A 19,843-nucleotide genomic window follows, 5' to 3' on the forward strand; every position below is an offset into this window, starting at 1 on the left:
GAATCCGATTACAGAAATAAGCATTACCAGTGCTGAAGGATTACACTTGCCAAGTGTCTCCTTTCTGATCATTTCCCTTCAGTGCAGGGCAGAAAGGAGAAGGATTGAACGATAGGATCTGCATATTATTCCTGACCTCAAGTCATTTACATGACTCATTGTTAGACACGTACAGAGAAAAATAAGGGCACAATCCCATGGTGCCAATAGTGGAATATGAAGGTGCAATAGTACAAAAGGACTCCAGTTCACTTTGTTTTTATGCTTGCCCATCATTTTCATGTACCCCTCTTTATCTAACAGCACTTCAAATGCTTCTTAAAATAATTTTCAGGCCCAACGTCAAAACCAATATTTGTACAGAATTCAAATTCCAACTGGCTTCTGCAGAAAGACATCTCCAGTGTAGAACAATTTCCCACTGAAGCCATACAGTACTACAGCTGTGAAGCAGGCCCTTCTGAAGAAAAATATCGCCAGTGTAGAAGATTGATTAATTTCCCACAGAGGCCATAAGTGCTACAGCACTGAAGCAGGCCCTCGGGCACATCCAATCCATGCTGCCCTGTCCCATCAATCCACACCTGAATGATAGCCCTCCATACCCCGCCTATCTGTAATTATCCAGACTTCTCTTGAATGTTGGAATCAAATCCACATCCACTGCTTCTGCTGGCAGCTCATTCCACACCACCTTCTAAGTGAAGAAGCTCCCCCTCAGCTTTCCCTTACCTTTTTCACCTTTCCCCCCTTTACCCATAAACTCTAGTTCAGTGTCACCCAATCTCAGTGGAAAAAGCCTGCTTGTATCTACCCTACCTATACCCCTCATAATTGGGCACACCTCTATCAAATCTCCCTTCATTCTCCTACGCTCCAGGAATAAAATCCTAATAACATATAACCATATAACAATTACAGCATGGAAACAGGCCATCTTGGCCCTTCTAGTCCATGCTGAACAGACAAGAAACTATATATAATCTATACAAACTTTCCCTATTAATCAGGTCCTCAAGTCTAGGCAGCATCCTTGTAAGTGATCTAAAACCTTTTGGTCCCTCTTTCCTTCCGACCTGCGGTATTTCATTGGCATTCTTGACTTCTCAGGTATTGAGAACTACCTACTTAGATCTGCATAAAACCAGTAAGTATTCTTGTATGTCACCCCCAGTGCCAGTGGGCTGTTCTTACAGATCAGTCATCAATTCACTGACAAATTCCCTCTCTACTTCCTGTTTTACTTCATTTTCCTCATATATGGAAATTGAATACATTGGAAAGAAAACTTCTCAGAATTGGTAAACAACACAGAAATACATCAGCTTCATTATGACTGTTTCCTGTTTCATCTCAAACTATAATAGTAGCTCTAGAGATTCAGCATACTTGTAACAGGAGTCCCTAATAGAACAATTAGACTTTGCACATTCATTAAGAGATACTTACAGCAGACAAAGTGCATATGCTCCAACCACTGATTCACTGCCCCTCACCAAGAAACTCCCATCCATTCCAGCTTTAGCGAGAAGCTCCTCAGCCCTGGCTCGGCTGATGTTCAAATGATACCATGTTGGACTTGCGGTGGCCATTTTAACCACACACAGACCAATCGGAGGAGTGAAGCCCTGCAAGAAAGGAAAATATATATATTGTTAATATTATCTCAGCCATGGCCTAGTTGGTAGCTCCCTTGCAGATAATCATAAGGCTTTGGATTCAAGTCCTGCTCATGAGGCTTGAGCACTAAATCTGGATTACTGAGTGACCACTACATGTCAGAAGTGATGGGAAATTAAACTGAGGACCCATCACCTCTCACTGGTAGGGATTAAACTCTGAAGCAGTGCTGGGCTTTTGTTCTAGTCAATACCCCTTAAATATCAATCAGTAAAACCAATTTAATGATTATCATCACTCCGGCTTGTGGCAAAGACAGCCATAAAAGGAAATTACTTTTCTCAGAAAGTCATGGGTCTTTGGAATTCTTTACCCCAGGTAACAGTAGAGGGTGAATCATTCACTACATTCAAGGCTAAGTCATATTTTTGCTCTATAGGGGAGGAAATAGTTTGGTGGCAGGGTGGAGATACGTCTCTACCAAAGGAGGTGTAAGGCATTACTTCTCTCCATTAGCCTGCAGGTCACCCTTGGGCAAGGTGTAGCACATGCTTTGCCCCCCGATCAGGTTCTCTGCCTGGTAAGGGAACTGTACTCCATCAATTGCAGGGCTCTGCAGAGAGCGGTGCGGACAGCCCAGCGCATCAGTGGATGTGAACTTCCCACTATTCAGAACATTTACAGTGACAGGTGTGTAAAAAGGGCCCAAAGGATCATTGGGCACCCCGAGTCACCCCAACCACAAACTGTTCCAGCTGCTACCAAGTGGGAAATGATACCGCAGTATAAAAGCCAGGACCAACAGGCTCTGGGGCAGCTTCTTCCACCAGGCAATCAGACTGATTAATTCACGTTGACACAATTGTATTTCTAAGCTATATTGACTTCTCTGTTGTAAATCTTACTGTGTACACTATTTAGTAGAAATTACTATAATTTGCACATTCAGACGGAGCTCCTCACATTTTTACTTCTCACGTAGGTAAAGGATGTAAGAAATAAAGTCAATTCAATTCAGTCAATGGGAGCAGGTGGTAGATGGTCATATAAGCAGATGGTGCATATCACAAGTCCTGGTTATGCAAACATTGACACCAGGCAGACAATCTCTGAAGAGTATTGATAATGGTTGGGATCGCCTGTGTTGTAGAGACACTGCTCAGAAGACCAGTTCTGTAGAAAAATTTGCCAAGAACAATCATAGTCATGGAAAGACCATGATCGTCCACGTGATACAACACAGCACCTAACAAACAAACGAATAGTAATGAAGAAACAGGTAGACAAGTGGACCAGACCCCGACATAAGCACACTGATGAATTTATTAAATGAAAGAGTAAGTTCAAGGGCCCATGTGATTTTTTTCCTTCTACTTTTTCTGTGCATTATATTCTGTGGTTTACAAATTTAGGCTATAATCATGAACCTCACCACTGCAAAAATCTATTTTTATAGCATTCATACCATGCATGTTTGCTTATCACATCAATGAACTTGAACGATTAAAAGCATTAGTGAGGTCCATTTCTGGGTGGCATTCTGTGGAAAGGATGTTAAGTTCCAGAAGAGGGTACAGAAGTGAGTAAACGATACTAAACATGGTGGACTCAGTTTTGTAATGGGCAGAGGTGGGTAAAGCAATCAAAAGAGGTTTGGGCCTGCTGCTACACAAGAAAAAGGTATTTTGTGAGAGTAAATGATGAAATGTTGTTTCAATGGCAGAAGAGTCATTGAGTAAGGACATAGTTTAAGGTAAAAATAGCAAATTCTGGAAACACTCAGCAGGTGTTGATAATGTATCTTCAATTTGAAATGTTAGCTCTGTTTCTCTTTTCACGTTTTGCTAAAAGTGCCGAGATTTCTGCTTTTCATTCATATTTTCAGATCTGCAGTGTTTTTATTTAACTTAAGGTAATTGGCAAAGCAACAATCGAAGGATCAAGAAAATGATCCTTAGTGGCCTATCATGTTTTGGAATGCTCTTTCTGACAGGACAGTTGGAGTAATTTCAGCTCAAGAATTTAATAAGTTCTTAAAAAGTGTACCTGGAGCGTTACTTGAATTGGAGCCGTGGACAGCTATTAATTGGAGAACTTCTTCAGGAACCAGCTGAGACATGATGGGCCAAGTGGTCTCTTTCTCTTTACACTAAGTTAAAAGAGGATCTGGTGTTTTCCCACCATATGTGATGAATAAAGTCTTCTTAGGCTTCCAGCCAGGTACAGATATCAATTTTAACCAACATTTCAATGTCAAACTCTGCCATCTTCATCAGGGATGATGCCTGGGCATGTCTAGTCCGGTGGTATTTATAAGCCCATTGTCCATCCGTCCTGATTAGTTGGTCCACATCCAAACAGGTTTCTGCTGTCCCACCTTGTTTATAGTCAAGAACTGGAATAATACGAGGCAATGATGTCCAGGCATCATCCCTGATGATGGGAGAGTTTTCCATTGAAACGTTGGTTAAAATTGATACCTGTACCCGGCTGGAAGCCCAAGAAAAGCTTATACACCAGTTTATCTCCAGTGGACAGGCCAGATCACTCATACGTCCAACACCTTACTTCCAAATTAGTGTTCTATTGAATGACACACACATTTCATGAGGTGTTGCATTTTTTTTTTGTTTGTTAACACAGTGGCACAGTATTTCACAGCTTCAGTACGTCAGTTCAATCCTGACCTCAGATGCACTTTCTCTCTGTCACCATGGAGAACACAAGTTGCTGGAATCCAGAGTATCAAACACCCTGCTGGAAGTACTCAATAGTCAAGCAGAATCAGTGGGAGGAGTGGAATTCGTGCGGAAGTTTGACCTGAAATATCAGCAGTTTCTTCCCTCCCACAGAGGATGCTCAGACCACTGAGTTCCTCCAGCAGGTTCTTCGATGCTCTCTGCCACGACTTTGGTTTCTGCCAAGTGCCCTAGTTTGCTCCGACAGCTCAAAGGCACATTTCTACATTTTGACCCTCAATGTCGGTAAAAGGCAAAAAAAAAAGTTGATGGCCATGTGTGGAGGAGAATAAGTTGCAAGGATACAGGGAGATTCACTCAATGGTCACTCTATTAGGTACATCTGTACATGAACGCAATTATCTATTCATCCAATCATGTGGCTGCAACGCAGTGCATAAAAGCAGGCAGACATGGTCAAGAGGTTCAATTGTTGTTCAGACCAAACATCAGAATGGGGAAAAATGTGATCTAAAGACCTTGACCATGGAATGACTGTTCACTAGATGGAGTATCCCAGAAACTGCCAATTCCCTAAGATTTTCCACACATAACAGTTTCTAGTGTTTACACAGAACAGTGCAAAAAACAAGAAACTTTCAGCGAGCAGCAGTTCTGCGGGTGAAAATGCCTTGTTAGTGACAGAGGTCAGAGAAAAAGGCTCTGGTTCAAGCTAAATGAAAGGCAATACAAACTCGGATAACCATGCGTTACAACAGTGGTGTGCAGAAGAGCATCTCTAATTCAGAACACATTGCTTCTTGAAGCGGATAGGCTACAGCAGCAGAAGACCACAAACATACACTTAGTGGCCGTTTTGTTAGCTACAGAAGGTAGCAAATGAAATGGCCACTGAGTGTATGTGGCAAGGGAACATGACTGAGGGGATTGCTCCCTTGGGAGTTAGTATGCACCCAATGGTTGAAATGGCCTCAGTCTGTGTCGTAAGCTCTACTGTTGATTCTTTGGCTGCTATCATTAATATTTCCACACAGTTGCTTGGTATGTAATCAAAATATATATAACAAGCCAGAAATGTTCAGGGGCAGAAAGAGGGAAAGAGAGAATACATCAACGATCTTCCAGCAAATCTGGGTCTCCAATTTAGTTACACATGCATCACATTTCATTGCCAAATGTGAGGAAATCTGCAGATGCTGGAAATTCAAGCAACACACACAAAATGCTGGAGGAACACAGCAGGCCAGGCAGCATCTACAGGAAGAAGGAATTGCCAAATGTGTATCCCTTCTTGGAAGTTTATTATTATTCTTCATTGCTGTGCTTAAGGAGGAATCAAATACTTTGTATGAACTAATTGCAGTTTCTTTATAAATCTCAAATGCTTACGTTGATCAATTTAGTTAATGCTAACCTTTTACTAAACTTCCACTATAAAGGTTAAGGCCCAGAAATCCATCACATCTTATGCACCCCATTATCAAGGAACAAGGACTAAGTTTATTCAGCACATATACTTACATGCAGTAGGAAACTGCTGCAGTGTATTGGAGCGACATAAAACAAAAAAAGCATTCAACAACCATAAGAATAAAGAATGATATAAAAAGTAAACTTAGAAGTTGAAGTGTGGATATGGAATAAAATATGGATAAATTTATAAATACCAGCAACATGATGAACAGCTTTATCAAAATTTAAATAAACTCGATAGCTAAAAGTGAAGGGTCTCAGCCGAAATATTGACTGTACTCGTTTTCATAGATGCTGCCTGGCCTGCTGAGTTCCTCCAGCATTTTGTATGTGTTGCCTGGATTTTCAGCATCTGCGGATTTTTTTCTTATTTGTGAGTCCATGTTGTATAAATTCGGTAAGAAATGTGACTCCAAAGATAGAGGAATCCTTCCCAAGCATGGTGTCAGTGTTCAGTCGCTGCCTAATGTGGAAGAGTTAAATCTGACTTTCTGCAGACTATCGGGAAGAAATAGTGAGCTGCTGAGATAAGTATTTGATGTCATTTTCCCCCCACTTTCTCATACTAAGTGTGTCTGGTTGACCATAGTAACAACTTTAATTGCAACAGTGGCACCACAGTAGCATAGTGGTTAGCACGACTCCATTCATCTCAGGCCGTTGGAGGTCAGAGTTCAATCCCAGCATCCTTTGTAAGGAGTCTTTATACATCCCCCCCCCCCCCCCCCCCGTGGAATGCATTGGCTTTCTCCAGGTCCTTCGGTTTCCCCCCACAGTTCAAAGATGAAGCAGGTAGGTTCATTGGTCATTGTAAATTGCCCCATGATTAGGTTAGGGTTACATTGAGGTTGTTGGGGGTTGCTGGGCGGTGTGGCTCGAAGGGCCAGGGAAGTCTACTCTGCATTATACCTCCAAATGAAATATCAACCCAGGAAGCTGTTCATGTGGCACATGAGAGCATTGTGTGCCAAGACACCAACGTACAATTAGCAAAAACTCATTGTTATATTTAATACACAGAATTGCTTCACAAACAGCGTGGGCCTCAAACATTAGAGTAGGTACAGTATGAGCCTGTCTTATAGGGTCAGTATTAATCAAAGCCAAGGTTATTGTGTCAACAGAGCAGTGCTGACTCCAACGGTTCAATCAATTTAGCTTTGGCTTTGGGTTCCCAATGCTTTTGACTTATACGCACAACATCCATAGTTGATGTGGTGATGGCCTGTTCTTTGTCAGAGGGGGATGGGTAAATCCATCCCGCATTGGAACAATGAGTCGAAGCAATCACTTCCATTGGGATTTTCTGCTTTAAAGGATCAAGCAACAAAGTTTGTGCCATTTGATGGAATGGTGCTCCCTTGCACCTTCCTACTAGAGTCTAGACTATCACCACTTTCCCAAAGGGCACACATAATGGTTTCTCAGCTGGCAAAACCTTCTATTATCTCTGAAACATGTTTAATTCCTCTTTTAAAATCATACAGGACACTTGTAACCACAGCAAGGAACTCACTCTGCATCAGTCTGATTGTGTTGGAATCCAAGTCTCTACCGTTATTAGTAACCCAAAGCTGCAGCAGAGTTTTTGCACAAATTGTTCAGTGCTCTGGTCAGACCACACCTTATATATCACGTCAAAATCTAGTCCCCGACGCAGGGAGGAAGCATTCTTTTGTTGCTTGCATTTCAGTGAAAAGCCACAAGCGTTTGAACCGATTGTAAGATTATGGGGCCTAAGCAGTGCAATTCCTCCAACTTCCTCAAACTTAAAACAGCTTCAAAAGCTGGAAATCCAAAATAAAAACAGATAATGTTGGAACAAGTCAGCAGTTTGAATGGTATCTATAGAGATAGAAAGTGTGGTAAGGCCCTGGAATTCATTTCCTGGTAGTGTGCCGGGAGCAGAGGTCGTTGTCAGAATTAAAAAATTACTTCACTGAGCTCCTAACATTTTATAACCTACATGGCAGTGTAGAGCTGAAAAGTGCTACGAGCTAGTCCTTAGACGGCAACAACAGGCTTCCTTCTAAGATCTAAATCTCTATGATATCTCTATGATGTTTTACTTATGATCATAGAATCGCATAGCATCAAACGTGCCATTTACAGTAGATCTACTTTATTCATGCTCACTGTGATACCAGTCTACGCCAAGCCATTTTCCCACATCAGGCCCCTATCTTTCTACACCTTTCCCAGCTAAGTACAGTCCAAAAGCCTTTTAAAAATTGTAACTGTATCCACTTCCACCAGCTCCCCTTGAAGCTTTTTCCAGATTTTGGTCTGACTTTGCCAACACCTGACCATTTGCAACTTAAATGGCTGACTCTTTTTTGGTGAAGTTTTGATGACTGTATGGAACATACACTAAAAGCTATGAAAAAACCTACCCAGAGCCTAATAAGTAAAAGGAGGAGATTCATCAGTTTCACACAGTGGAAAAAATATACCACTGTTGACCATGATGGTGAGGAAATAGTTTATTTCCATTTCCACAGACAGCAACAGAATGTTCATTACTTTGTTAAAAATAATTCAATGTATTACTGTTGAAAATAAAGCAAAGCTGTTGCAGGAGATCATATTTCAGGATTGCTGATTGTGAGTGTATGCAAATCACTAGGCCATAATGTCTCATAAAGGTAAAATGGGCATCTTAATTGAGCAGATCATGCTGAGCACAGAGTAGGGTTCTCACATTGCTTGCATACCTTTGCTTAGTTATGAGTTTAATGTTACTTTGAATGGGTAAAGGGTAGCAAAACTAAACACTGACTGGGGGACACTGATCAATAGCTGCAAGATATAATTGTGAGAAACTGAAGCAGGAATATGCCATCCTGCCCCCATGTCTCTTCCAGCACTCAATTAGAATATAGCTTTTGTGTCAGCATAATTTTCCCACACAAATCCCTTATCTGTTACCTCCATTACTCTGCAAAGATCCATCAATCTCTGTCTTAATTATACTCAGCAAACGGGCCTCCACAGTCCTATCGGATTAACACATTTATGCTCATCTCAGTCCTGAATAACTATTTCCTTATTTTGAGCCCTGATCTTAACTCACTCATCTGGGGAAATATCTTCTCTGCATCCACCCCATCAAGCTTCAACTGAGATTATCATATGCTAATATAGTGCTAGTGACCTGGGTTCAATTCCACCACACTCAGTAGGGAGTTTGCACATTCCCCGTGACTATGGGTTTCCTCTGGGTGCTCTGGTTTCCTCCCACATTCCAAAAGCGTACCGGTTAGTGGCTAATTGGTTAATTGGGTATGACTGGGTGGTGCTGACTTGTTGGATCAGTAGCGCCTGTTACCATGTTGTGCCTCTAAGTAAATAAAAACAAAAATGGGACTTTGGTATTTGGTCAAAAAGATTCTTATCAAAAAGGATGTAATGCTGAGACTGTAAAGCACTGGTGAGGCCTCACTTGGAGTATTGTGAGCAGTTTTGGGCCCCTTATCTCAGAAAGGATGTACTGAAACTGGAGAGGGTTCAAAGGAGTTTCACAAAAATGATTCCATATGACGAATGATTGTCCTATGAAGAGTGCTTGAAGAGTCTGTGCCTGTACTTACTGGAATTCAGAAGAAAGAGTGGTGACCTAATTGTAACCCATCGAATGGTGAAAGGCCTTGACAGAGTGGATATGCAGAGGATGTTTCCTATTGTGGGAGAGTCTAAGACCAGAGGACACAGACTCAGAATACAAGGGTGTTCTTTTAGAATGTGTCAATGTTTTTTTAGTGTGTCAATGCGAGGAGCATTCGTAACAAAGTGGATGAATTGAATGTGCAGATAGTTATTAATGAATATGATATAGTTGGGATCACAGAGACATGGTTCCAGGGTGACCAAGGATGGGAGATCAACATCCAGGGATATTCAATATTCAGGAGGGATAGACAGGAAAGAAAAGGTGGGGTAGCATTGCTGGTTAGAGAGGAGATTAACGCAATAGAAAGGAAGGACATTAGCCTGGAGGATGTGGAATCGATATGGGTAGAGCTGCATAACACTAAGGGGCAGAAAACGCTGGTGGGAGTTGTGTACAGGCCACCTAACAGTAGTAGTGGGGTTGGGGATGGCATTAAACATTAGTTATAATGGGTGACTTCAATCTACATATAGATTGGGTGAACCAAATTGGTAAGGGTGCTGAGGAAGAGGATTTCTTGGAATGTATGCGGGATGGTTTTCTGAACCAACATGTCGAGGAACCAACTAGAGAGCAGGCCATTCTAGACTGGGTATTGAGCAATGAGGAAGGGTTAGTTAGCAATCTTGTCATGCGGTAAAACCTTGGGTAAAAGTGACCATTATATGGTGGAATTCTTCATTAAGATGGAGAATGACATAGTTAATTCAGAAACAAAGGTTCTGAACTTAAAGAAGGGTAACTTTGAAGGTATGAGATGTGAATTAGCGTGAAGATAGACTAGCAAATGATACTTAAAGGGTTGACAGTGGATATGCAATGGCAAGCATTTAAGGATCGCATGGATGAAATACAACAGTTGTTCATCCCAGTTTGGCAAAAGAATAAACTAGGGAAGGTAGTGCACCCATGGCTGACAAGGGAAGTAAGGGATAGTATCAAGTCCAAAGAAGAAACATATAAATTAGCCAGAAAAAGTGGCACACCTGAGGAATGGGAGAAATTCAGAGTCCAGCAGAGGAGGACAAAGGGCTTAATTAGGAAAGAGAAAAAAGATTATGAGAGAAAGCTGGCAGGGAACATAAAAACTGACTGTAAAAGCTTTTATAGATATGTGAAAAGGAAAAGATTGGTCAAGACAAATGTAGGTCCTTAACAGTCAGAAACAGGTGAATTGATTATACGGAACAAGGACATGGCAGACCAATTGAATAACTACTTTGGTTCTGCCTTCACTAAGGAAGACATAAATAATCTTTCGGAAATAGTAGGGGACCAAAGGTCTAGCGAGATGGAGGAACTGAGAGAAATACATATTAGTAGGGAAGTGGTGTTAGGTAGGCTGAAGGGATTAAAGGCAGATAAATCCCCAGGGCCAGATGGTCTGCATCCCAGAGTGCTTAAGGAAGTAGCCCAAGAAATAGTGGATGCATTAGTGATAATTTTTCAAAACTCCTTAGATTCTGGATTAGTTCCTGAGGATTGGAGGGTGGCTAATGTAACCCCACTTTTTGAAAAAGGAGGGAGAGAAAAACTGGGGATTTCTAGACCAGTTAGTCTGACATCGGTGGTAGAGAAAATGCTAGAGTTGGTTATCAAAGATGTGATAACAGCACATTTGGAAAGTGGTGAAATCATTGGACAAAGTCAGCATGGATTTGTGAAAGGAAAATCATGTCTGACGAACCTTATAGAATTTTTTGAAGATGTAACTAATAGAGTGGATAGGGGAGAGCCAGTGGATGTGGTATATTTGGATTTTCAAAAGGCTTTTGACAAGATCCCACACAGGAGATTAGTGTGCAGACTTAAAGCACACAGTATTGGGGGTATGGTATTGACGTGGATGGAGAATTGGTTGGCAGACAGGAAGCAAAGAGTGGGAATAAATGGGATCTTTTCAGAATGGCAGGCAGTGACTAGTGGGGTACCGCAAGGCTCAGTGCTGGGACCCCAGTTGTTTACAATATATATTAATGATTTAGATGAGGGAATTAAATGCAGCATCTCCAAGTTTGCAGATGACACGAAGCTGGGCGGTGGTGTTAGCTGTGAGGAGGATGCTAAGAGGATGCAGGGTGACTTGGATAGGTTAGGTGAGTGGGCAAATTCATGGCAGATGCAATTTAATGTGGATAAATGTGAGGTTATCCACTTTGGTTGCAAGAACAGGAAAACAGATTATTATCTGAATGGAGGCTGATTAGGAAAAGGGGAGGTGCAACGAGACCTGAGTGTCATTGTACACCAGTCATTGAAGGTGAGCATGCAGGTACAGCAGGCGGTGAAAAAGGCAAGTGGTATGTTGGCATTCATTGCAAAAGGATTTGAGTACAGGAGCAGGGAGGTTCTACTGCAGTTGTACAAGGCATAGGTGAGACCACACCTAGAATATTGTGTGCAGTTTTGGTCCCCTAATCTGAGGAAAGACATTCTTGCCATAAAGGGAGTACAGAGAAGGTTCACCAGATTGATTCCTGGAATGGCAAGACTTTCATATGAAGAAAGATTGGATTGACTGGGCTTAAACTCACTGGAATTTAGAAGATTGAGTGGGGATCTTATTGAAATGTATAAAATTCTAAAGGGATTGGACAGGCTAGATGCAGGAAGATTGTTTCTGATGTTGGGGAAGTCCAGAACGAGGGGTCACAGTTTAAGGATAAAGGGGAAGCCTTTTAGGACCGAGATGAGGAAAAACTTCTTCACACAGAGAGTGGTGAATCTGTGGAATTCTCTGCCACAGCAAACAGTTGAGGCCGGTTCATTGGCTATATTTAAGAGGAAGTTAGATATGGCCCTTGTGGCTAAAGGGATCAGGGGGTATGGAGAGAAAGCAGGTACAGGGTTCTGAGTTGGATGATCAGCCACGATCATATTGAATGGCGGTACAGGCTCGAAGGGCCAAATGGCCTACACCTGCACCTATTTTCTATGTTTCTATTCAATGGAGATGACGACTTTCTTTAGCCAAAGTGTGGTTAACTTGTGGAATTCTTTGTCACACCCAGCTGTGGAGGCCAAGTCGCGATGTATATTGAAGGCAGAGGTTGATAGATTCTTGATTGGTCAGGGCACGAAGGGATACGAGGAGAAGGTTGGAGACTGGGGTTGAGAGGAAAATTGTATTAGTCATGATGAAATGGCAGAGCAGACCCGATGGGCCAAATGGCCCAATTCTGCTCCTATGTCTTATGGAAACTAGAACTCATTGAGCCAAAATTCTCAGATAACTCACATAAACCTCTCCTTCAAATAAATGAACATAACAGAGGAATGGAGGAAACAATCTGATAAATTTATTCTACAAAGCTTATTTATGTGACAAACCAGCTAAAATCACCTCTGTATTCAGTGCCAACCATGTAACTACTGAGAAAAGTTACACCATACTCCAGCAGTAACTATGTCAACATAGGTACTGATATTCTGGCCTCTTCACCATCAAACTGACCCATTTCTTTCAGTCTGTGCAACTCTGCTGTAAAGGGTGGGTTCTCAATATAATGAACAATACATGGCATTATTATAGTCAGCAAAGAGAAGTTCAGGGGCAAGTTGAATTCTTGCTTTATTCTAAGGAACCTAACCAACATTAATAGCTTATATTTAGATCTCAAAGAAGTTCAGTACATGACAAGAAGTAAATGAGAGGACAAACTTGCTCTGCCACCCTGCTAAAAACCCAATGGTAAGTAGCTGTGTTGCTGAGGCTTCTACTGTCTGTCCACCAAAATTATGCCAGGTGATTGTGAGAAGCTTGGCATAAACCTTAATGAACTCTTAGTTAAGTATGATTTCTATTTTAATGGCTTATCTCCGACTTCCTTCTGACTTGAAGTGGAGCACCTATGTTTACCCATTTAGGGGCATAAGCGGTCACTCCAAATATAACTCTATTCCATTCAATCAGACTGAGGTATATAGAGGAACATCTTGGCTCAAATTGTATTGATTGCAGTATCTGACAGAAATCAATTCTACTTTTGTATGAATGACTTCTGCTCCAGCCTTGAGAAATCATTCGCCCATACAGAGGCAAACTGATCTTCCTGAGTGATTTCAATATCAAAGTTGGAAAAGAGCAGACTTGTGGTAAGGCTTGTTGACAGCAAGGAGTAGGAAAAGCTGAAGTTTATCAAGATTAGGGAGGCAGTCACTATCCACTACATAAAAAACACCTCCACCATAATTTTGTCCTCGATTGAATTTCAGTCCTCATGCCACAGCTGATCAATTATAAAGGTCATAAACTGGTGAACAATGAAACCACAAGAGAAAATGGTTATCTCAGCAAAAGTCAAAATTTTGGCAGCTTTTAATTACAAATTTCAAGAAGAGGAAGATGTGCTTAAAATATCTGAAAGATCTTAGTATTGATCATCCTCATGAAAGAAATCAAATGTAATGGTAGCAACTGCAGAGGGGTCAGTGGTATCATCCCAAGGAGCCTCCTCAAACCATCTCCATGGTTTTGTTACTGTTGTCCTGTTGTTGCTTGCATTATTCTCCTGAAAACGATGGGCGTGCTATGTTGGCAGCAGAATGAAAAGAGTGGGCTGCCCATAGCAAATCCTTGAGTGTGTTAGTTGTAAATGCAAACGTTGCATTTCACTGCATGCTTTGATCTAAATGTGATAAATAATTGAATCTGATTCTAATCTGAATCTCTCTAAATTTATTATTGTCTCATTTGGCTGTTAACACAAACAATGCATTTCGAAGTTCAAGTTCAAAGCAAGTTTATTATCAAAGTACGTATATGTCACCAGATACTACATAGATTTATTTTCCTGCAGGCATTCACAGTAGAACAAAAAAGTACAATAGAATCAATGAAATGACCACCAATCAATGTGCAAAAACAGATGAACCATGCAAACAAAAACTTATAATAAACAAGTAAATATGTAGATTGATAGATAAACACAAACTGAGAACGTGGTTTGTAGATTCCTTGAAAGTGAGTCCATTGTTTGTGGATCCACTTCAGTGTTGAGATGAGTGAAGTTACTGGTCCCACACTGGTTCAGGATCCTGGTAGTTGAAGGGTAATAACTGTTCCTGAACCTGTTGGTGTGGGACCTAAGGCTCCTGTTCCTCCTTCCCAATGGCAGCAATGGCAAGAGAGCATGACCTGGCTGTTGGGGGTCCTTATGATGGATGCTTCTTTCTTATGGCAGTGCTTCTTGTAGATGTGCTCAGTAGTGGGGAGGGCTTTTCCTGTGATAGACTGGGCGGTATGCATCATTTTTTGTAGGCTTTTCTGTTCTTGGGCATTGGTGTTTCTATACCAGGTCGTGATGCGATCAGTTAGGATGCTTTCCACTGTGTAGCTACAGAAGGGTAGAGCTGCCCTCTGAAAAAACAGTGTGGATTCAATTTGTCTGGAGGCACAATGAACATAATCATCAGCATGAGATGAACTCTGGAAGAACTACAGTGAGCAAAGTCACTCATTACATCATCACTTTCTATAGCACACCACCAACATTGCTACCGAAAAACCTTCCAACTCACCGGTACGTTAAGCAAATCAAAGTCACAACCCATTCCTGAGCAAATATCTCCAGAACTGAAGCTCTATTTACACTCAGTAGCTCTGCTGAGCAGGCCACTTGTCTCGCATGCCCTACGCCACTTCAGAAATTATTACTCCATTCTCAGGTCTGTCCTAGGGAAAAGATTACCAATTGCCAGAAGAATCCATTCAAGGAAGCCCTCAAATCCTCCTCTAGGTGGTGTGACATCCCCACTAACTTGAAGGAATTACTGAAAGTGGGGAGCAAATGTTCGATTGACATAGGGAGCACCCAGGAACGTAATATGAAACACTGCTACATGCTGTGCTGAAATAATGACACGGGGTCGGTGAGCAAAAGAGATTTATTCAAACTTCGCGGCCTCGCTTTAAAGCCTTCCTGATCCCTCCCACCCCGGGCGGGAATACTGTAGGGGGCGTGTATTCACAGTCCCGTCCTGCGCGCGGGCTTTTCCCCTTGCTGGTGAAGCAGGCTTGGCGCTCTCTTTGGGACCGGCCTCAATGTCAGCGCGCGCCACTTTGTGAGCTGGTTCAAGTGCACTGGGAAGTGGGTCGCCACGTAACACCCCCCCAGAACTGGCGATACACTCCCCAATGTCCACAGTCTGGGTCGGACTCTGTTTGGGAGGTCTGCCTCTGCACCGCGGTGCCTGAATCTCGACCGGCTGCGCCGTCCACATGGGCCGGTTTGAGTCGGTCCGCCATGAAAACCTCCTCTTTCCCCCCAATGTCCAGCAGGAATGTGGACCCGTTGTTTCTGATCACCATAAACGGCCTCTCGTAGCTGTAGCGGCGCCCGATGTCCGCCCAGTCGTACAAAAACGAACTTACAGTTTTGCAGGTCTTTGGGTACGCAGGTCAGGTTCTGCCCATGCTGTGAAGTGGGTATGGGGGCCAGGTTGCTGAGCCTCTCGTGTAGTCTGCCCAGGACTGCTGCAGGTTCTTCCTCTTGCCCCCTTGGGGCTGGTATGAACTCTCCTGGGATGACCAGGGGTGCGCCGTACACCAACTCGGCCGACGAGGTGTGCAGATTCTCTTTGGGATTCCGAGCAGGACCCAGGGAAGCTCGTCCACCCAGTTAAGTCCTCTCAGGCGGGCCATGAGAGTCGACTTCAGGTGACGATGGAAACGCTCCACTAGTCCGTTCGACTCTGGGCAGTAGGCAGTTGTGTGGTGCAGCTGTGTCCCCAAAAGGCTAGCCATAGCTGACCACAGGCTGGAACTGAACTGAGCGCCGCTATCGGAGGTAATGTGGGCCAGTACACCAAAGCGAGATATCCAGGTGGCGATCAGTGCCCGGGCGCAAGATTCGGAGGTGGTGTCGGTGAGCGGGACCGCCTCTGGCCATCTTGTGAACCGGTCCACGATAGTCAGGAGGTACCGCGCTCCTCATGACACTGGCAAGGGACCCACGATATCCACATGAATGTGGTCAAAACGCCAGCAGGTGGGATGAAACTGCTGCGGCAGAGCTTTGGTGTGCCGATGCACCTTGGCTGTTTGGCAGTGCATGCACGTTCTGGCCCATTCACTGACCTGCTTGCGGAGTCCTTGCCAAACAAACCTGTTGGAGACCATCTCGACGGTTGTCCTGATGGAGGGGTGCGCTAAGTTGTGAATGGAGTTGAAAACGCGCTGCCGCCAGGCTGCCAGAACGATGAGGCGTGTTTGGCCGGTGGTGACATCACAGAGTAGGGTCCTCTCACCAGGGCCTATGGGGAGGTCCTGGAGCTGCAAACTGGAGACTGCAGTCCTGTAACTAGGAATCTCCACATCTGCCTGCTGTGCCTCCGCCAGTGCTTCATAGTCTACCCCCTGGGACAGGGCTTGGATGTTAGGGCAGGAGAGGGCGTCCGCCATGACATTGTCCTTTCCCAAGACATGCTGGACATCCGTCATGTATTCGGAGATGTAGGACAGATGTCGCTGCTGGCGGGACGACCAGGGGTCGGATGCTTTAGTGAACGCAAAGGTAAGTGGTTGGTGGTCCGTGAACGTGGTGAAGGGCCCAGCTTCTAAGAAGTACCTGAAATGCCGGATTGCCAGGTATAGCGCCAACAGTTCCCGGTCGAAAGCACTGTATTTGAGCTCGGGTGGTCGTAGGCGTTTGCTGAAAAATGCCAGGGGTCGCCAGCGACCCTCGATGAGTTGTTCCAGCACCCCACCAACTGCCGTGTTAGATGCGTCCACTGTGAGGGTGGTAGGGATGTCCATTCTGGTGTGCACTAGCATCAAGGGTTCTTTGTCAAGGGTTCTTTGGTTTTAACGAAAGCGGCGGCGGACTCCTCGTCCCAGGTAATGTCCTTGCCCTTACCCGACATCAGGGGGAACAGGGGGCACATGATTCGGGCAGCTGAAGGGAGGAAGCGGTGGCAGAAATTCACCATACGCACGAATTCCTGAAGACCTTTGATTGTGTTGGGTCAGGGGAAATGGCGGACCGCGTCTACCTTGGCGGGCAGAGGGGTTGCCCCGCCTTTAGTAATCCTGTGGCCCAGGAAGTTGATGATGTTGAGCCCGAACTGGCATTTGGACGGGTTGATTGTCAGGCTGTATTCACTCAGTTGGGCGAAGAGTTGACAGAGGTGGGACAGATGCTCCTGACGACTGCTGCTGGATATGAGGATGTCATCCAAATAGATGAAAGCAAAGTCCAGGTTGTGTCCTACCGCGTCCATTAACCGCTGGAAAGTCTGTGTGGCATTCTTCAGGCCGAACGGCATGCGGAGGAACTCGAAAAGGCCGAAAGGGGTGATGAGTGCTGTTTTGGGGACATCGTCTGGATGCATCGGGATTTGATGGTACCCCTGGACGAGGTCTACCTTGTAGAAGATCCGTGCGCCGTGCAGGTTTGCTGCTAAGTCCTGAATGTGCAGCACAGGGTAGCAGTCCAGTGTTGTAGCCTCGTTCAACCTGCAGTAGTCGCCGCATGGTCTCCAGCCCCCTGTTGCTTTGGGCACCATGTTCAGGGGGGAGGCCCATGGGCTGTCAGACTGCCATATGGTCCCCAATTCCTCCATCCTCTTGAACTCCTCCTTTGCCAGTCAGAGCTTGTCCGGGGGAAGCCGCCAAGCACGGGCATGGAGGGGTGGTCCCTGGGTCGGGATGTGGTGCTGTACGCCGTGTCTAGGCATGGCTGCCGTGAACTGCGGTGCCAGAACCGATGGGAAATCCGCCAGGACTCTGGTGAAGTCATTGTCGGACAGCATGATGGAGTCGAGGTGTGGGGCTGGCAACTGGGCTTCACCCAGGGAGAATGTTTGAAAGGTCTCGGCATGGACCAGTCTCTGCCTCGGCAGGTTGACCAGTAGGCTGTGAGCCCGCAAAAAATCCGCACCCAGAAGCAGTTGAGCTACGGTGGCCAGTGTGAAGTCCCACGTGAACCGGCTGGAGCCGAACTGTAGCCGCACCGTATGGGTGCCATAAGTCCTCTCTGTGCTGCCATTCATGGCCATCAGGGTGGGACCCGGTTCTCTGTTGTGGGTGTCGTAACTCGTCGGAGGTTAGACGCTGATCTCGGCTCCGGTGTCGACCAAAAAGCAGCATCCCAACTGCTTGTCCCAGACATACAGGAGGCTATCCCGATGGCCAGCCGCCGTAGCCATCAGCGGCGGCTGGCCCTGGCGTTTCCCAGGAACTGGCAGGGTGGGCGACAACGGCGGGCTTCTGCGCCCCACTGCTGGTGGTAGAAGCACCATTGTTCGTTGGGCTCCCCACCCCTGCCTCTGGGGTTAGCGGGCTCTGCGGCTGGGCCTGGTCTGGTTTGCTGCTGGGACCGTGGCCTGGTGATCTGTGCGACGGATGCCCCACTCTCCTTCTTGGCTTTCCACAGCGCATCTGCCCGGGCCGCCACCTTCCGGGGGGTCGCTGAAATCCACGTCGGACAGCAGCAGGCATACGTCCTCGGGCAGCTGCTCCAGGAATGCCTGCTCAAACATGAGGCAGGGCTTGTGACCTCTGGCCAGGGACAACATCTCATTCATCAATGTCGACAGTGGCCTGTCCCCCAAACCATCCAGGTGCAGTAAACAGGCAGCTCGCTCGCGCCGTGAGAGTCCGAAATTCCTTATGAGCAGGGCTTTGAATTCTGTGTATTTGCAGTCTGCTGGCGGCGATTGTATGAACTCCTCAACCTGAGCGGCAGTTTCCTGGTCAAGGGAGCTCACCACGTAGTAGTAACGTGTGTCTTCCGAGGTTATCTGCCGAACGTGGAATTGGGCTTCTGCTTGCTGGAACCATAGGTGAGGTCGCAGCGTCCAGAAGCTTGACAGTTTCAACAAAACCACATGAACAGATGCGGCGTCGGTCATCTCCAGCCCAAATATCGTTTGGGCTGTCAGGGTCACCAATTGTAACGGTGTGCTACATGCAGCGCTGAAATAATGACACGGAGTCGGTGAGCTGCAGTTGCAAAAGAGATTTATTCAAACTTCGCGGCCTTGCTTTAAAGCCTTCCTGATCCCTCCCTCCCCGGGCGGGAATACTGTAGGGGGTGCGTATTCACAGTCCAGTCCCGCGCACGGGTTTTTCCCCTTGCTGGTGAAGCAGGCTTGGCGCCCTCTTTGGGACCGGCCTCAATGCCAGCGCGCGCCGCTTTGTGAGCCGGTTCGAGTGCGCTGTGAAGTGGGTCGCCACAACAGCAGAAAAATCACATCCTCACAAACTACTACCTTCTCAACTTCTCAATTACCTCTTGTCCTACCTGTGGTGAAGTCAGAGGGGCCCATACTGACCTCAACAACCACCTCAGATACCAGAGTACTGGAGTTAAAAGGTTCTTGATTTAATCTTAAAAAGCTATGTGCTAATCCAGTGATTATACCCTCAGGTTTTAGATTC

The 19,843-nt window shown here is 45.1% G+C and overlaps 1 protein-coding gene across 1 annotated transcript in view; it reads right to left on the reverse strand.

Annotated features, from left to right (window-relative positions):
* LOC132397967 (phosphatidylinositol 3,4,5-trisphosphate 5-phosphatase 2-like) overlaps positions 1–19,843 on the reverse strand; it is a 170,698-nt gene that overhangs the window by 145,810 nt on the left and 5,045 nt on the right. The window contains exon 2 of the mRNA XM_059976816.1: positions 1,450–1,628. Within this exon, the coding sequence (XP_059832799.1) occupies positions 1,450–1,628 (179 nt within the window). The remainder of the gene's footprint in view (positions 1–1,449; positions 1,629–19,843) is intronic.

Source organism: Hypanus sabinus, chromosome 8 (assembly GCF_030144855.1).
Source record: "Hypanus sabinus isolate sHypSab1 chromosome 8, sHypSab1.hap1, whole genome shotgun sequence".
Classification (NCBI taxonomy): Eukaryota; Metazoa; Chordata; class Chondrichthyes; order Myliobatiformes; family Dasyatidae; genus Hypanus; species Hypanus sabinus.